The following is a 17006-nucleotide window of genomic DNA, read 5'->3' on the forward strand; positions in this document are numbered from 1 at the left end:
ACCGTCTTTTTAACTAGAATTTTGTTCTTTACCTTCTTCAGTTATATATTCAATCCCATACTTGAGATCTAGCAGCGGCCAGGATATCACGTACTAAGATACTCTCATTCCATGCTCTCGATATGAACAGGCTACAATTTCCAAAATCACTATACATATGCATTCTTAAAGTCGATGTAAACCCTCACCTATACCCAGTGAAGTGAACAGCCTCAGATGAAACACAGAGATTAAACAAATCTCCCTACAAAAGTTTTACATGTATATCTGCTGTCTTCAGCTTTCTATATGCTTTAGAAAGTGAACACTGTGTTAGATTTTTTTCTACCTGTTCCAGCAGTGGATGTGGAGTCTTGGCATACACTGTGTGACAGCTGATTGGACGGAAGGCACACACCCCTCCTCCACATAGGCAGAGGAAGGACAAAACTTGCAGAGCTGTATTGTGAATAGACAAATTCTCTGCTAATCTATTTATAACACCGACCTCGACACAAATTTCAGACTGATTTTATCTTGGTTGTCAGAAGTTATCATGCTGATAACAGAAAAATGGATCAGCAGAAATATACGTGACATAGTGCTTTGGAGAGAGATAAGTAAACACTACACATATATGTGCCTAGGTCAAATTTCAAGGAGGTGTGCTGGCAACCAGGGAAATAGGATTAGGAGTTACAGTTGCATCCATGACTGTGACCCTGTTTCGGGAAACTGGGGTGCCATCATGAACCAGACACAGTGATCAGTCATATTCTACAAAGCAAAGCTGCACATTGAAGCTGATATGGGCCAGCACAGAGCACTGCACAGCAGAAAATATAAGTGAGAACTTTACTTTCCTGAATCCCCTGAAAAAATCTGCTCTGTAGTGTGTGACTGCATAGCTTCTAAATACACAGCACAAACTGCAAACATAGGTACTGATGAATGTGGCAAACAAGAGCATTGTGGGATTTTGTGTACAAGAAGACATTTCGTCTCTGCCAGGTACTATAGACCCATGGCACGTCTGCGCTTGAGGAGGATATCGGCACAAGATGGTGGTCCAGGAGCAACGTTGGGCTGGAAGGAGGACAATGCTGGGCTGCATGGACTAGTAAACACGTTTTTACTTTTTATACAGAAACAGTTACCAGGGACTAGAATTAAGATTTTAGCTAAATAAAGTGAAGTCCCTTTTTAAAGGTGTGCTACTTTTTTTTTTACAATTGGACAAATGGGCTAATTACTATATTAACATGTGTTTACTAAGTGTACATTAGTGAGAATTCTGTTTAGGCATCAAACAAAAAAACTGTATGTCAAGGTATTATATAAAACAAAGGGTTAATAAGTTTACACTGTCCATTTCTCCACACTCCATTCTGTAATCATACTATCCAAAAGAAATATAAATTCCTGAACTAAATGACCTCTTTCTCACAACGGGTCCAAGAAGTTGGGGAAACATAATACGGAATGGAAATTGGCATATCTCACAGCTTAGTGTGTTGTGGAATATGCAATACCCATCACATTAGGTTAAAGTAATACATTATTGCACAACAATATGAGATGCTGCAAACATTGGCTAAGATAGCATAACGCCGTCATACAGCTGCTCCAAGCTGACATCCAATGCTTCACAACATGAGACTTTAGATGCAATAGAACATGCTGTGAAGATGATTTCCACATGTTTTATGTGCTGAAAGTGACGGTGATTACTATTATATTATGTTCTACTATGTACTATTAGGTTCTGTCATTGTGTGAACACAGTGGGGTGTATTTACTAAAGCTAGAGAGAGCATAGAAACCAATCAGCTTCCAGGTTTTATTGCCAAAGCTTAATTTAACAAGCTGAAGTTAGAAGCTGATTGGCTACCATGCACAGCTGCACCAGATTCTGAGTGCTTCCGTTTTAGTAAATGTACCCCAGTGTCACCAGAAACATAACTAATTATTATAGTTGCTCTAAAGGGGGGGTACACATTATGAGAAAATCGTTCGACTTTCATGCAGTGTGTACACAACTTTTGCCATCCGATTCCGACTTTGCAAATTAAAATTTCCGAAGTGACAAACTCCAACGTTTTTCTCGTACGCGAACAGAACAAATGATTTTTGTTTAATGTGTACAGTTTTCGAACGATTTTCCTATGAGAAATATCAAATACAAAAGACTGCGCATGATCAGAAACAATACACAACAAAGAAAAGCCTTTGTTGTACAAAATTGTATTTCCTTTCTCGGCTCCGACCTGCTGTGAAACATCGAGGAAAACCGAGGATTGTTCAGCCAATTTTCCTATAGTGTGTACCAGCCTTTAGTCTAAAAATCTTCTATTGACCCATTAAGGGTTTCGCATGTGAATGGGAGCCGTCCGTCATGGCATGACCCCTTTAGAAAGGTCACGTGCCCTTTCTAAAGTGTGCAAGACATTGGCGCACCGGTACATTGTAAATATCTCCTAAACCGTGTAGGTTTAGGGGATATTTCCAGCACCTACAGGTAAGCCTCAATATAGGCTTGCCTGTAGGTTAAAGTGGTTGTACAGATTTTACAACCACTTTAAATTATTATAAAGGCACAAGTTTTTTTACCTTCATGCATTCCTTGCATGAAGATAAAAAAACTTCTGTGTGCAGCAGCTCACCAGCCCCCCCCCCCCCAATACTTACCTGAGCCCCCTCTCGATCCACCAATGTTTACGAGCCGTGGTTCCGTGTGTGAATGCACACACAGAGCCACAAAAACACTGCACAGAGCAAGCAAGTGTAACATGTTTGTTATTTTAGAAAAGAAAAAAAAAAACAGACTTTAATATTTTAAATCTGAACCTTGTCTGTTCTCTACACTTTGCATTATGTGAACAAGTAATGGGTTCAAAAAACCCTTTTACTATTTCATCAGAGTGAGGGGGTGCACATCTGTCCCCATCAGTTACAGTTTAACCACTTCAATGAGCTATGATTAAGCACTAAGTATTAGTGTGAAATGCGTCAACTATGTGTTCAGTTTTGCTGTGGCTTGCAGTTTTTGTTCCTTTTTTTTACCAATAAAGGCAATATTTTTTGGAGTGCGGCTGTCCAAACACATTCTTTCATTAACAACTTCAATACCGGGCACATTCACCCCCTTCCTGCCCAGGCTAATTTTCAGCTTTTAGTCCTGTCACACGTTGAATGAGAATTGCGCAGTCATGCAACACTGTACCCAAACTAATTTTTTATCATTTTTCCCACAAATAGAACTTTCTTTAGTGGTATTTGATCACCACTGGGGTTTTTTTTTTTTTGCGTTACAAATAAAAAATACTAAAAAGAAGAAATTTGTTTCTGTTATAAAACTTTGTAATTAAGTAAGTTTTCTCCTTCACTGATGAGCACTGATGAGGCTGCACTGATGGGCACTGATGAGGCTGCACTGACGGGCACTGATGAGGCGACACTGATGGGCACTGATGAGGTGGCACTGATGGGCACTGATGATGAGGCACTTATATGCAGCATGGATGGGTATTGATGGGCGGCACTGATAAGCAGCACTCATGGGCACTAATAGGTGGCACTAATATGCAGCACTGATGGGCACTGATAAGTAGCACTGATGGTCACTCATAGGTGGCACTGATGGGCACTTATAGGCAGCACTGATGGACACTGATAGGCAGCACTGATGGGCACTGATATGCGGCACTGGTGGGCACTGATATGCGGCACTGATATGCGGCACTGATATGCGGCACTGATGGGCACTGATAGGCAGCACTGAATAGGAGGCACTGACAGGCATCACTAATGAGCACAAATTGGCATTTCTAATGGGCACTAATTGGCATCCCTGGTGGGCTCTAATGGACATCCTTGGTGGGCTCTAGTGGGCACCATTGATGGGTCTGCACAGATAATCAATGTGCTGATTATCAGCGCAGCCCCCCCCCCCCGTCAGGAGTGAAGCCGATCGGCTCTCCTCTACTCTAGCCTTGTCAGCACGAGTAGAGGAAAAGCGGACAAACTGCACTTCCTGGTTACAATGTGACCAGCTTTGATAGGACACAGCGAATCACATGGTAAAGAGCCTACGTCATAGTCTCTTTACGAGGATCAGAGATGTGGTGTGTCAGATTGACACACCACTGATCATTGTACTGCGCACCCCCGTGGGTGTGCACTAGCGGCTTATCCTGCTGGACGTCATAATGTAAACTGCACTAGCAATTCCATTAGAGATTGTCTATCTGTAAAGTGACTTGAGATGAATGTATGGTGGAATACAACACAACACAACACAATGTAAACACGATCTAGCATACTTGAAACAGAGCATGATTGTCTTTGTGCCTGCATCCTGATATTGATGGTACAAAAATTCACATATATGTTTTTTTAATTAAAAAAAATCAATCAATGTACTGCTTATTTGCATAATCGTTTTTTTATTTTCTGATTGTAGTGAACCAAGCATGGCAAGTAATACATAACCTGTTACTACTCAGTTTACAAGTCTTTTATGCATCAAGTTCTATAACAAAACTTTGGCTATATTTTCCCACTACTGACAAGTGACTGAAGTTATCCTTTGATATTTGTATCAGACAAATACAATGAAAACAAGAAAAAACACTATGTACTTTAGCTTTGTATCTTAGCCTGTGACCTTTGACCTGGCTAAAGTTCTAAAGGTTTTATTTTCCACAATTTATCCTACTCACCTTAAGGTGTAATTAGTTTTACTACATTGCTCAGTAATGCTAAGGAAAGGTCAGCTAGGATGAAGACATCATGACCACCATAATGACATCACTGCTACTTGTGTAACTTGAGGTGAGAATGGAAGAAGGGGTTCATTAATATTAGAGCTAGTGCCAGTGAGATAGGTATTAAGGGCAATTTTAGGTGTGTAGTGATGGGGCAGAGGTTAGGTTGCACTGTCGACTCTGTCAACTTAAGAATACTAAGAGCTGCTAGCATCCCACCAGTGCAAAAGTGAGTGCTCCTTCTCCTTTACCACATTCTTATTTGCTGGTTAAACAGACCATAATAGCCAATAAGACTTTGTGGTGTGGGTCTTAAAAGCAATTTTTGACACTACCAGAAGTGTCAGAGCTTAGCCTGGCGAGAACACCTGGCACTTATCATAAGACTTGGTGTTGGAGTGGTTTGCTGTTAAGGGCTGACTTAAGCCTCGTACACATGACCGGGGAACTTGACGGGCGAAACACATAGTTTTGCTCGTCTAGTTCCTTGTGAAGCCGTCGAGAAACTCGACAAGACAATTTTCTCCATTCCCGTCAAGGAAATAGAGAACATGCTCTCTTTTTGGCTCGTCGAGTTTCTCGACAGTTTCCTCGACGAAAATGTACACACGACCGGTTTCCTCGGCAAAAAAATATCTCCCAGCAAGTTTCTTGCTGTTTTTTGCCGAGAGGCCTGAGGGTATATTAAATGTTGGTGTTAAGTTTTAGTGAAGGTTTAGGAGAGGAAAACGTTGAAAACTTAAGCATACTTTGCATCTTTATCACCAGTCAGGGAGGTTTGATAATTTATTGTGTTTTCAGCACCAAAAGTTCTCTAAATTACAACGCTAGGCTCCTGGTGGTGCAAATCACCATACTGTGGTCAAAACATGTTCTTACATCTGGGCCAGAAAGGCACAAGGCAAAACTGTGGTCATCCTTCCTTTATCAACACACATGCATGCAGGCACGTCAGCATAATCACTCATATAATATATTGATCAGAATATATGTTCACTTTAATGAAGCTTACATAAAGCCTAATCGACATTAAGTTTTTTTTAAAAAAAAAAGCTTACGAGTAGGTTGAAAATATTACTTACAGGTCAGTCAACGAGAGATGACGAAATAGTTTTCTACTTAAAGTTGGCAGCTTATTTCTGGAAAGATCTCTGAAAAAATTAGATATTTTGATTTAAAATCACTTAACATCATAATATTGCTAGCCAATTGACTGATAATGTTCTGTGGCCTAACTAAAGATGTATGGAGCACCTAAATATAAGTACAGTTTTCCTGAGATAAGCAGGGTAAGTGCAGGGGTTGGGCAGAAACACAATAATATGATCACATCATGATAGGCCCTCTGGTGTGTTGCCTGTAGTCTCCGCTGGCTAAGTTAGGCACTGAATACTAAGCAGTCAGTATGGTAAATTGTCAACTCTGTACAGTAGTTTGGCATTACCTACAATATCTTCATAGACTGTTAGTAGCTTATCGCTCGACAACTTTTCGTGATGCTCCACAACTTTTGGTCCCAATATATATTTGTATTTTATCTTTATCTTTACTTGTTCTTGTAGCATCATAAAAACTAGTGGCTAGAATTTGAAATTACTTAGCAGTGATCCAAATTACTAAAATATCAACTTACATTCCAAACTATCGTATGGAACTTAATAGGTCTGAAGTTGGACAATGACCAGATAAAGGTTTGTTTTTTAAAGGGCAGAGGTAAGATCTTCTAAAATGTTTTTATTGCTGGCATTGTGTAAAATTTTTATATGAAAAAATTCATAAAATTCATTTTATGTACTACTTCTCACTTGCCTGTTAAAGGGGTTGTAAAGGTACAATTTTTTTTCCTAAATAGCTTCCTTTTCCTTAGTGAAGTCCTCCTTCGCTTACCTCATCCTTCCGTTTTGCTTTTAAATGTCCTTATTTCTTCTGAGAAATCCTCACTTCCTGTTCTTCTGTCTGTAACTACACACAGTAATGCAAAGCTTCCTCCCTGGTGTGGAGAGTCGTGCTCGCCCCCTTCCTTGGAAAGTCAGGACGATCTCTACGTTGCAGATAGAGAAAGGAGCTGTGTGTTAGTGGGCGTCCTGACTCTCCCGTAGTCCAAGGGAGGGGGCAAGCACGACACTCCACACCAGGGAGAAAGCCTTGCATTACTGTGTGGAGTTACAGACAGAAGAACAGGATGAGGATTTCTAAGAAGAAATAAGGACATTTAAAAGCAAAATGGAAGGATGAGGTAAGTGAAGGAGGACTGCACTAAGATAAAGGAAGCTATTTAGGGGGAAAAATGTACCTTTACAACCCCTTTAAGCTGTAAGCATTGTACAAGAAATGTCAACATGGTAGGAAATACTTTGAGGAGGTAACAATATCTTGTCCCCATCCAGAATAATCATACTCTTGGTTTAAAACTTTAGTTAATGCAAAAAAAAACTAATTATTTTTAATAAACACGGACATTATATGTGTCTGTTATGACTACAATTACTGTACCATATCTGTATACCAGAAACATTAATAACAGTCTAATTATATGGCATATCGGTTTGGGAGACTTGACCTTTAGGCTTAGCAGTAATAGACATTTGACACCTTCTATAATTTTAGATAATTATTAATGTGGTCTATGCCAGCTAAAAAGAAAATGTTGACTAGGCTTGCTAAAGAAAATAAAAGGGGGAAGGCTATGAATTCTCAAAGAACTTTACGAGTGTTTCAATGAAATTTAAGGTTACATATCACATCTTTTTGTAACATGCAGTAAAAGCCCAAACAGCTTGTCTTTATATGATTCAGAAGTGTAGTAACACTTTCAAGGAATGTCTGCATGCTGCAGATCATCTGCTATAATGGCAAAGCATTTGCTCAAGTAAGAAATTGATTACTCACATGTAAGTAAGTTTGAGGTTCTTGCGGAATGCCTGGCGAGACACAAACTTGAGGCTAGAGTCTACCACGGTTCTAAAAGGAAACAGTCAGAGTTTAGCAAAGTCCCCAAATAACACAATCTGCTGCCAGGATTTAATAGACTCAGGACAGACGTTAGCTCCATATAACTCACATATAAGTAATGTGTTCTCCTTTACAGAAGAAAAATACATTATACACAGATTGAAATATACAGTATACATATATAATTCATATTAACCGGTAGTTATAAGTATGTAATGCAAATACCACACTCCCTATTATTTCATAAATATATTTCACTATGTACAGCTAGTCCTTTCAAAACAGATTTGTAAAAATGTAATTACAATTAATTAGATTTTTTATTAGATTTTTAAGCTGTCATCTAAAGACTTTATGGATACACCTGATGGTCGATCACAGTGCTTGCAGTGTCAGGCCTCGTACACACGACCGTTTTCCTCGACAGAATCGATTAAGAAACTTGGTGGCAGAGCTTTTTTGCCAAGGAAAACGGTCATGTGTATGTTTTTCATCGAGAAAACTGTCGAGGAACTCGACGAGAAAAAAAGAGAACAAGTTCTCTTTGTCCTCATCGGGAGTCTCAATTTCCTCGTCGTGTTCCTCGTCGGGCTGGTTTTCGACGAGAAACACATTCGTGTGTATGCTTAGAAACCCACGCAGGCTCAGAATAAAGTATGAGACGGGAGCGCACCTTCGGTAAAAGTAGCGTTTGTAATGGAGATAGCACATTTGTCACGCTGTAACAGACTGAAAAGTGCAAATCGTCTCCTACCAAACTTTTACTTAACACGCAGTAACATGAGATTAGCAAAAGCAGCCCCAAGGGTTGTGCCAGTGGAATCGAACTTCCCCTGCCGTCGTATGTGTTGTACGTCAACGCGTTTGAGAACGACGAGTTTTGGTCTTGACAGTGAGTACGCAAAAAAAGCTTGTCAAGTTTCTCGACAAGCCTAACAAGGAACTCGTCGAGGAAAACAATGTTTCAAAGACGACAAGTTCCTCGGTCGTGTGTACGAGGCCTTAGATTTATACCTCTTCCCTTCTAGGTCAACTGCCTTGTGCGGCCCCTAGTCGATTGGCTACATTTTGTATCGCACCCATTCACATTTTGCGTAGTTCTCATGAATTTTTGTGGACAATTTACACACAATTCTGTGTGTGTCACACATAGGGCAGCTCATTCACTTCAATAGACTGCCCTGTGCACGTTTGTTGCCCAAAAGAAGCTCCTGCTCCTTTTTGGGTGATGCAATTTTTAAAGGCACATTTTGCAACAAGGGTTTTGCAGCAATTGCCATGCAATTTGGAATGGCAGGCAGAATAGTGGCAGAATAGTGGCACATTTCCAAATCTCCAAGTGCAAATGGGTCCTAACAAGATAAGTCACAGTCACACAAGGCATGCTAAGATCAGGAAATAAAAGAGATAATTTGTCCAGTATACCTAAAACTGACAACTGGAAAAGTAAGGAAACTGTCACCCTTCCCTGCTAGCAGTTTAGTTTTAAAGCAGAACTATAGGCAAATGTTTTTTTTTTTTTTTCAATTTTGGAGAGAGTAAGGTTATAACACTTGTCAGTTTTTTTTTTTTTTCCATCTGTGTCCCATTGGGGAAATTTCTTCACTTCCTGTCCCAAAGCCAAAACAGAAAGCGGGATGTTATCCCTCCAAAGTCAGGGAATCCCAGCATGTCACCAGAATCACCAGAACCAGGGTCCCCTTTGGAAGATTTCTTCTCTGTTCTGGTGTCAACCCAAAATTTGGAATTTTCTTTTCCTTTCACTTTCGATGGTAAACAGGACAAATAGAGAGTGGATCTTCCTAACGGGGCACAGACAGCAATACAAACTGACAGGTGTTCTAATGCTTCTCCACTCTATCCAAAACTAAGTTTACTTATACTTTAATGTAATGTGCAATCTCAAAATGGGTGAACTGTGAACTACAAACAGTACACATTTGTGTTAATTTATTAAAGGCAGTTTCACTCTGTAGGTGCAGTTGCTCTAGAGCTTAGTAAATGAGATAAAAATACCCAAACTGTGCACCGACAGTAACAATTAGGGTACAGCCATATTGCACTGGCAAGCAGGTCAACAATCAGAAACCTTTAATTTTACATGAGAATGTGTTGCCGATAAGCCAGCAACATGACTTATGGGTGGCTGTGTGCCCTGTTGCCCTAGACTACAACTTATGTTGGCTAGGCAGAAATCTGGCTTCATTCACTGATGATTCTATCTCTACCCACTGATGATAGTTATAAGGGCTAGTTTACACTTGCTTCTGACACGCTTTGTTAAAGCCCCTTGCACTAAATAAAATGGTTAGCGTACAGTCCTGTTTACACATTTTGCTTGGTGCTTTGATGAGGCTTTGGTGGAGCTTCATTGGGGATTTGGTGAGGCTTTGTGGGGCTTCTATGAGGCTTTGGTGGGTCTTCAGTGGGGCCTCAAGACAGCTTTGCCATAGACTTCTATGGAGGCTTTAAAAATGCTTTGAAACACCACTGAAGCTACATGGGGTATCATTTTTGAAGCAAAGCCGAACCAACGCAAAAGCAAGTGTAAACAATGCTTTGGACACGCCAGTCAAAGCCTCTGTCACTAAATAAAATGGTTAGCTTGCAGTCCTGTTTACACCTTGCTTTTGCTTTGCTTCAAAAATGATGCCCCATGTCGATTTAGTTGTGCTTTAAAGTGTCTTCAAATCCCCCATAGAAGTCTATGGCAAAGCTTGCTTGAAGCCCCACTGAAGTCCCACCGAAGCCTCATCGAAGCCCCACCAAAACCTCTACGAAGCCCCACCAAAGGCTCGTCGAAGCCCCATCGAAGCTCCACCAAAGCCTCATCGAAGCCCCACGAAGCCTTATCAAAGCACCAAGCAAAAGCAAGGTGTAAACAGAACTGTAAGCTAACTATTTTATTTAGTGACAGGAGCTTTGAATGACGTTCAGAGAGCTTTAACAAAGCATGTCCGAAGCCATGTTTTGAAGTGTAAACTAGCCCTAAATGAGCCCTAAGTCACATAAATCCAGTGATGAAATTGCCCACTAACATGAAAAACTGTATTCTGATAACTTTCTGTGGTTCATACAAGTAATGGTAGTATACAGTAGTATTCAGTAAATACATTTTTTATGAATGCCTTTCCATATTTCATACCTTTCTTTTTATTGTTCACCACATTAACATACACACCAATATGTCCAGCAAAAGTAACCATTACAGTGGATACATGAACAAAGCAACAGAGTTTGTGTGTTTTTTAAAATTGAAAACCATGTGACTAAAGCACCCTGCAATGTTAGAATTAGTCCACACACTCCTGACATTTGCTGGACAGTTTAGTCTGTCTGTAAACGTTGCCAAAAAAATATTAAAGCATATCTACAGTCAAAATGTAAAATCATACATTCATTTCTACACTGTATTTAAATTATTTCTAGTCTACTTTCTATTACTCTCAATGATCTTGAAGTTTGAAAACATACTTTGTAAAGATCCCCACACCTTTAGTTCCTTGATTTTTATGACATGTATTGACTATGCTTGTGGTAGGCACTGCTGTGTCACACATTTCCCAGAGCCTGCAGCATATTTCATTGCCTTACTGCAAGTTTAACGTCATATAGCTCTGTGCGTTACTGCTCCCTATTGATTTTCTATGCACATATGCAAATGAGGGAGATACGCCGATTCACGAACGTAGTTGCGCCCGGCGCATAATATACGTGGTTTGCGTATATCGTACGTCCGGCGTAAAGTTATTCCCCATATAGGAGGCGCAAGTCATGCAAAGGTATGGACCAGGGAACACAGCCGTCGTATTTTACGTCGTACGTGAATAGGGCTAGGCGTAGGTTACGTTCACGTCGTAGGCAGTGATTCGACGTATCTTAGGCAGTTGTTTCGACATGATTCTGCGCATGCGCTCTGGGATGCGTCCACGGGACAGCGCATGCACCGTATGTTATTCGTAACTTAATGACGCTCAGTCCTTCATTTACATGGGGTCACGCCTCATTAGCATGGCTCACGCCCACTTCCACCTACGCTGGCTTACGCTGAGAAAACCCAGCGTATCTTTAACAGCGCCTGGTGGTAAGTGCTTTGTGAATACTGTGCTTGCATCTGTGCGTTGCGCCGGTGTATCGTATATTAGATACGCTACGCCCGCATAAATATGCGCCAATGTATGTGAATCCGGGCCTATATCTTTACTATGCTTATATCACATAGTTAGTCGCTGCTATTTTTCACTGTCACTTTTTGTTTTACCTTAGCGCGGTATACTACTCGATTCTCCTGCTCTGTGCAATGGTTTTGATCCTCATCCTCCTCTTTTTTGGGTCCCCTGTCAGTGCTTGTGGCTTTCCCCCCTTGAGTGTCCCCATAGCAAGCTGCTTGCTATGGGGGCACTCATGCATGCTTGCTTTCGAGCCAGCTCTGTGTGTCCACTGACACACAGAGCATGACTCGGCCACTTTAAACTTCTCTATGGGGTTGATTTACTTAAGGCAATTAGACTGTGCACTTTGCAGTTGCTCCAGAGCTTAGTAAATGAGGCAAGACTTCACTGTCCAAAGTGTACCCAATCACGTGCAAGGAAAATAAAAAAAAACAGCATTTTTGCTTGCACACGATTGGATGATGGAAGTCAGCAGAGTTTCTGCTCATTTACTAAGCTCTGGAGCAACTGCAGTCTTTTTCCCTTTAGTAAATCAACTCCTATGTGTCTTTTTGAATTCTAGTGAGCCTTCTGGTCTGTGCCTTCTTTGAATGAGAAGACAATTTAAAATGTTGGGCCTTTGCAGAAATACCTAATTTACAGCTGGTCCTAGCAGCCTGTGTCTTAATTTATATTGACAGGGTGTCAGCATGTTAAACTTTAAGGGGCAATTTCACACTCCTTAGAAGAATCAGGTGTAGGTCATGTGTCCAGAAATGTGATCAAATGAAGCAAAATATCCATAAACGACGTAGGAAAACCCATGGACACTTACAAATTTTCTGTTGTGCCTCAATCTCATCCACTAGCTCAAGTTAAATGAAAGGAAGATTTTACATAGGGTAGACCTTGTAAAAATATAGTCATAAAATAAAATATACTTACAGATTTCTGAGCCCAGTGTAAATCTTAACATCATCTTCATTGATTGAGGCAAAAAAACGTTGGTTTGCAATGTAGCTATAAAAAAAAAGAGAATTGAGCATAAAAATTTAATGAAATGCCACACTTTCTTATGAAAACATAAATTCTTTTTACAACAATTTAGTTGAAGAGCATTTTAACGCAACCATTAATTTAAAGGAAAAGTATAAGAATGATGACTAGAACAAGTGGGAGGCAAACATTACAGTAGAGTATGTGAAGATAAATTATAACGCTACCAAGAACTACAATATAAAAAAAATGTGCAATGCACTTAAAGGGTTGATCCAGCATCCAAAAATGTATACTTAATTTTTTGGCAAAATCAGAGAGTTAAACCGCTTGAGAATGTATTATATGTCTTGGGGGGTTTATTGGTGCATATACTGTCACTGGAACAGTAGTATACTGTACATGTACAATCTTGCCACAGATGTGAATGAATTTAATCCCTAGTTGAAATGAGTGAACTGTTTTGAATGCAATCTCATCCAACCTGGATTCCATTTTCACTTTTTCCTAGTTTCCTCCATTGTGGAGTTTATAAAAAATCAGGTCTAGGAATCTGCTAGTAGATCAACAGCAACTTCAGTCTTGCCCTCCACATGAGCTGTGTTTAAAGCAGACCTTGCACTTCAAGCAAGTTCCACTTAATCAATGTGGTCCATTACTTATAAACTGTATAAAAGTACATAAAAGAACCTGTGGAGGGGTAAATGTAGTGCAAGGGTGGGTGACCTCATCCTCCTGCCGACAAGATCCCTGGGAATTCTGAGTAGCCCATACTGTATATGAGATAACACTGAAACACAACATAGCATCATTTTCATGTAAGAACTGGGCTACCCAACCTTCAGGATCTAGACTGAAGGAGGATTATATGACCTTTCCTTACGCACTATGCAAGAAAGCCGGGAATAGCCAGCTTTTTCTCACTTTGGGTTTTCTTTTTTTATACTTTTATTTCGCTTTTTTTATGTCGGTGGGGCATCCTAAAAAAGTGGACCTTGTCAAAGAGGTTTAAAGCTATGTTTAAATATAGTCTATTTTAAGTTAGCACATAGTTTAAGTTATTATTATAAATTATTATTGCAAACATTTGCATTAAAGAAATTTTGATGTGACTTTTTATTTTTACATGCTCGATTTTTCACTTTTTTCACTTTTTTATAGAGTTAACAATTAAATCCAGACAGATATAAAATACACTTTGGTGTCCGTTTATGAAAGAGAGATCCTCAGAATCACGGCTGATCTCTTGTGTGTACGGGTTTAGGTAGTTGAGATGAGGAACAGAGAACATGTTCTCCACTTGCCATCACAGCACACAACTGCTCTGTCTTATGAAACTGAGATCTGAAGACCTCACTGGCCGTTACTGTGAAATACTGTATCTCTTTCCCAGATTCTCCAGCTAAGAGGTGGAGAATCTGGGAGAGAAGCTTTTGCAATTAGAGTAAGAAGACTTATTTCTTCCTCTATACCCTATATATCAGCACCAGTGGGTAAAATGTAATATAAATAATATAAATTAAGTCTGTATAATTCTATTCCCCACAAAGAGGGTATCGCTACCATTCGGACTCAGTTGGACGAACGGGGTTCGTCCTCTAGTTGTTACCGTGAGTTTGTCCTTCGGCTGCTTGAGTTCATCCTCACACGGAATGTTTTTTTATTTGGCACCTCCCACTTCCTCCAGGTGCAGGCAGTAGCTATGGGGACCATTTGTGCCCCCTTTTATGCTAACCTGTACCTGGGGGGGTGGGAGATGCAACTTTTTTCTAATGATCATCTGTCGTCTTTGTTACAACATGTGATTACATGGTCAAGATACATAGACGATATTTAGAATTTTTAGTCAGGCACCAAGGATGAGCTTTTGCAGCTGATGGATTTTTTTGCTGTAAATGACTACAATTTAAGTTTCACCATGGAATGCAGTCAATCCTGTATCAATTTCCTTGACTTGAAGATTCACATTGACCAAGAGGGTAGACTTCATTCCTCCCTTTATCGCAAGCCTTCAGCGGGCATCCCGTATAGACAATTTCTTCGGCTTAGAAGAAATTGCACTTTGGATTCAGATTTTACTAAAGCAGCCAATGAATTACGTTACAGACTACTTGTTAGGGGATACAGTCGATCCCTTTTAAAAAAAATAATTTAACAGAGTTGTCAAACTGAACAGAAAACATTTAATCCATCCAATTAAAATACCAAAACACAATTAATCTGTTTGCGTAATAACTAAATTTTCTAAACATCATGTGTCTGTCCCCATCATATCTGTACCATTGCAAAAAACATCTGTCTGTCCCCATTACATCTGTACCAGTGCACAAAACATCTGTCTGTCCCCATCACATCTGTACCAGTGCACAAAACATCTGTCTGTCCCCATCACATCTGTACCAGTGCACAAAACATCTGTCTGTCCCCATCACATCTGACACAGTGCACAAAACATCTGCCTGTCCCCATCACATCTGTACCATTGCAAAAAACATCTGTCTGTCCCCATTACATCTGTACCAGTGCACAAAACATCTGTCTGTCCCCATCACATCTGTACCAGTGCACAAAACATCTGTCTGTCCCCATCACATCTGACACAGTGCACAAAACATCTGTCTGTCCCCATCACATCTGTACCAGTGAACAAAACATCTGTCTGTCCCCATCACATCTGTACCAGTGAACAAAACATCTTTCAGTGTCCAATCACATCTGTACCAGTGCACAAAACATCTGTCCCCATCACATCTGTACCATTGCACAAAACATCTGTCAGTGTCCAATCACATCTGTACCATTGCACAAAACATCTGTCAGTATCCCATTACATATGTACCAGTGCACAAAACATCTGCAATAGTATTATAGTGTTCCACTGTAACATCAACACCTCTCAGTGTCCGCCGGTGGCCGATCAACATCTGTCAGTGTACAAGTGCACAAAAACATCTGTCCATGTACCAGTGTCCCACCAATAAATAAAATATTAAAATTGCCCCCGTCCCACCATGCTAGCGTGTAAAGGTGAACGCACATGTTGATCCCATACGCATACGTAAACAGCGATAGCAAAATCTGTGTGACATAGAAATTTGAAAAACCCACCATTTTTTTCTCTAGGGCCTCTGCTACAAAAATATGTAATGATTGTAATGTTTTTCTTGCAAAAATATAGATTTTTACTTGTAAACAAAAAGTTTCAGAAAAAAGGCCTAGTCTTAACGTGGATAATGGCTGAAGGTGCTACTTGGATGTTGTGCTTCTCCATGTGGCCAGGCTGTGAAAAAGTCTCACACATGTGGTATCGCCATACTCAGGACAAGTAGCAGAATGTGTTTTGGGGTGTAGTTGCAAGTATGCCTATGCCGTGTGTGAGAAATAACTTGTAATAGGACATTTTTGTGAAGAGAAAAAAAAGGTATTTCTTAATTTTCAAAGAATTGTGGTAAAAAATGTCAGCTTCAATAAACTTTTCATGCCTCTTACTAAATACCTTGGACTGTCTACTTTCCAAAAGGGGTAATTAGGGGAATATTTGTACTGTATTGACATGTTAGGACCTCAAGAAATTAGTCAGTACATCTGGTGTGATCAATTTTTAATGATTGCTACCATAGCTTGTAGACTCTATTACTTTCAAACAGACCAAATTATATACACTGATTTGGGTAAAGAAATGTTGCAATATAAATTTTGGCCAAAATTTATGAAGAGAAATTACTTATTTGCAAAATGTTATAACATAAACTAAGAAAAAAATTTTTTCCCAAATTTCCGGTCTTTTTTTATTTGTAAAATATGAAAAAAATTATAAAAATTGTATTTGGGTACAGTGTTGCATGACTCAGTAATTGTCATTCAAAGTGTGAGAGCACCAAAAGCTGAAAGTTAGCCTGGGTAGGAAGGGGGTGAAAGTGCTCAGTATTGAGATGGTTAAAGAAAAAAAAAGCATACCAAAATGCATATAAAAAAAATAATTCTCAGTGCATAAAGCTTATTATTTTCTTTTGAACTTTGGTTTCACTTTTTAAACTGGGCTGCACTGTAATCTCACAATTTCTCTCACGAGATCACAGGCAGCCCTTTCTACACAGATCTCAGCTGTTTTCAGAGGAAAAGCTTCTACTCCTCAGGGCTTTTTTCTCAGAAAATAGATGCA

At 39.8% G+C, this 17006-nt stretch overlaps 1 protein-coding gene across 4 annotated transcripts in view; it reads right to left on the minus strand.

The window, feature by feature from the left end:
* Window positions 1-17006, minus strand: part of NTRK2 (neurotrophic receptor tyrosine kinase 2) — a 287133-nt gene that overhangs the window by 241063 nt on the left and 29064 nt on the right. For all 4 annotated transcript variants that reach the window (XM_040355520.1, XM_040355522.1, XM_040355519.1 and 1 more), the window contains exons 3-5: window positions 12794-12868; window positions 7635-7706; window positions 5828-5896 (exon numbers count right to left, since the gene is read on the minus strand). In XM_040355520.1, the coding sequence (XP_040211454.1) occupies window positions 5828-5896; window positions 7635-7706; window positions 12794-12868 (216 nt within the window). The remainder of the gene's footprint in view (window positions 1-5827; window positions 5897-7634; window positions 7707-12793; window positions 12869-17006) is intronic.

The sequence above is a fragment of the Rana temporaria genome, chromosome 1 (assembly GCF_905171775.1).
Source record: "Rana temporaria chromosome 1, aRanTem1.1, whole genome shotgun sequence".
Lineage (NCBI taxonomy): Eukaryota > Metazoa > Chordata > Amphibia > Anura > Ranidae > Rana > Rana temporaria.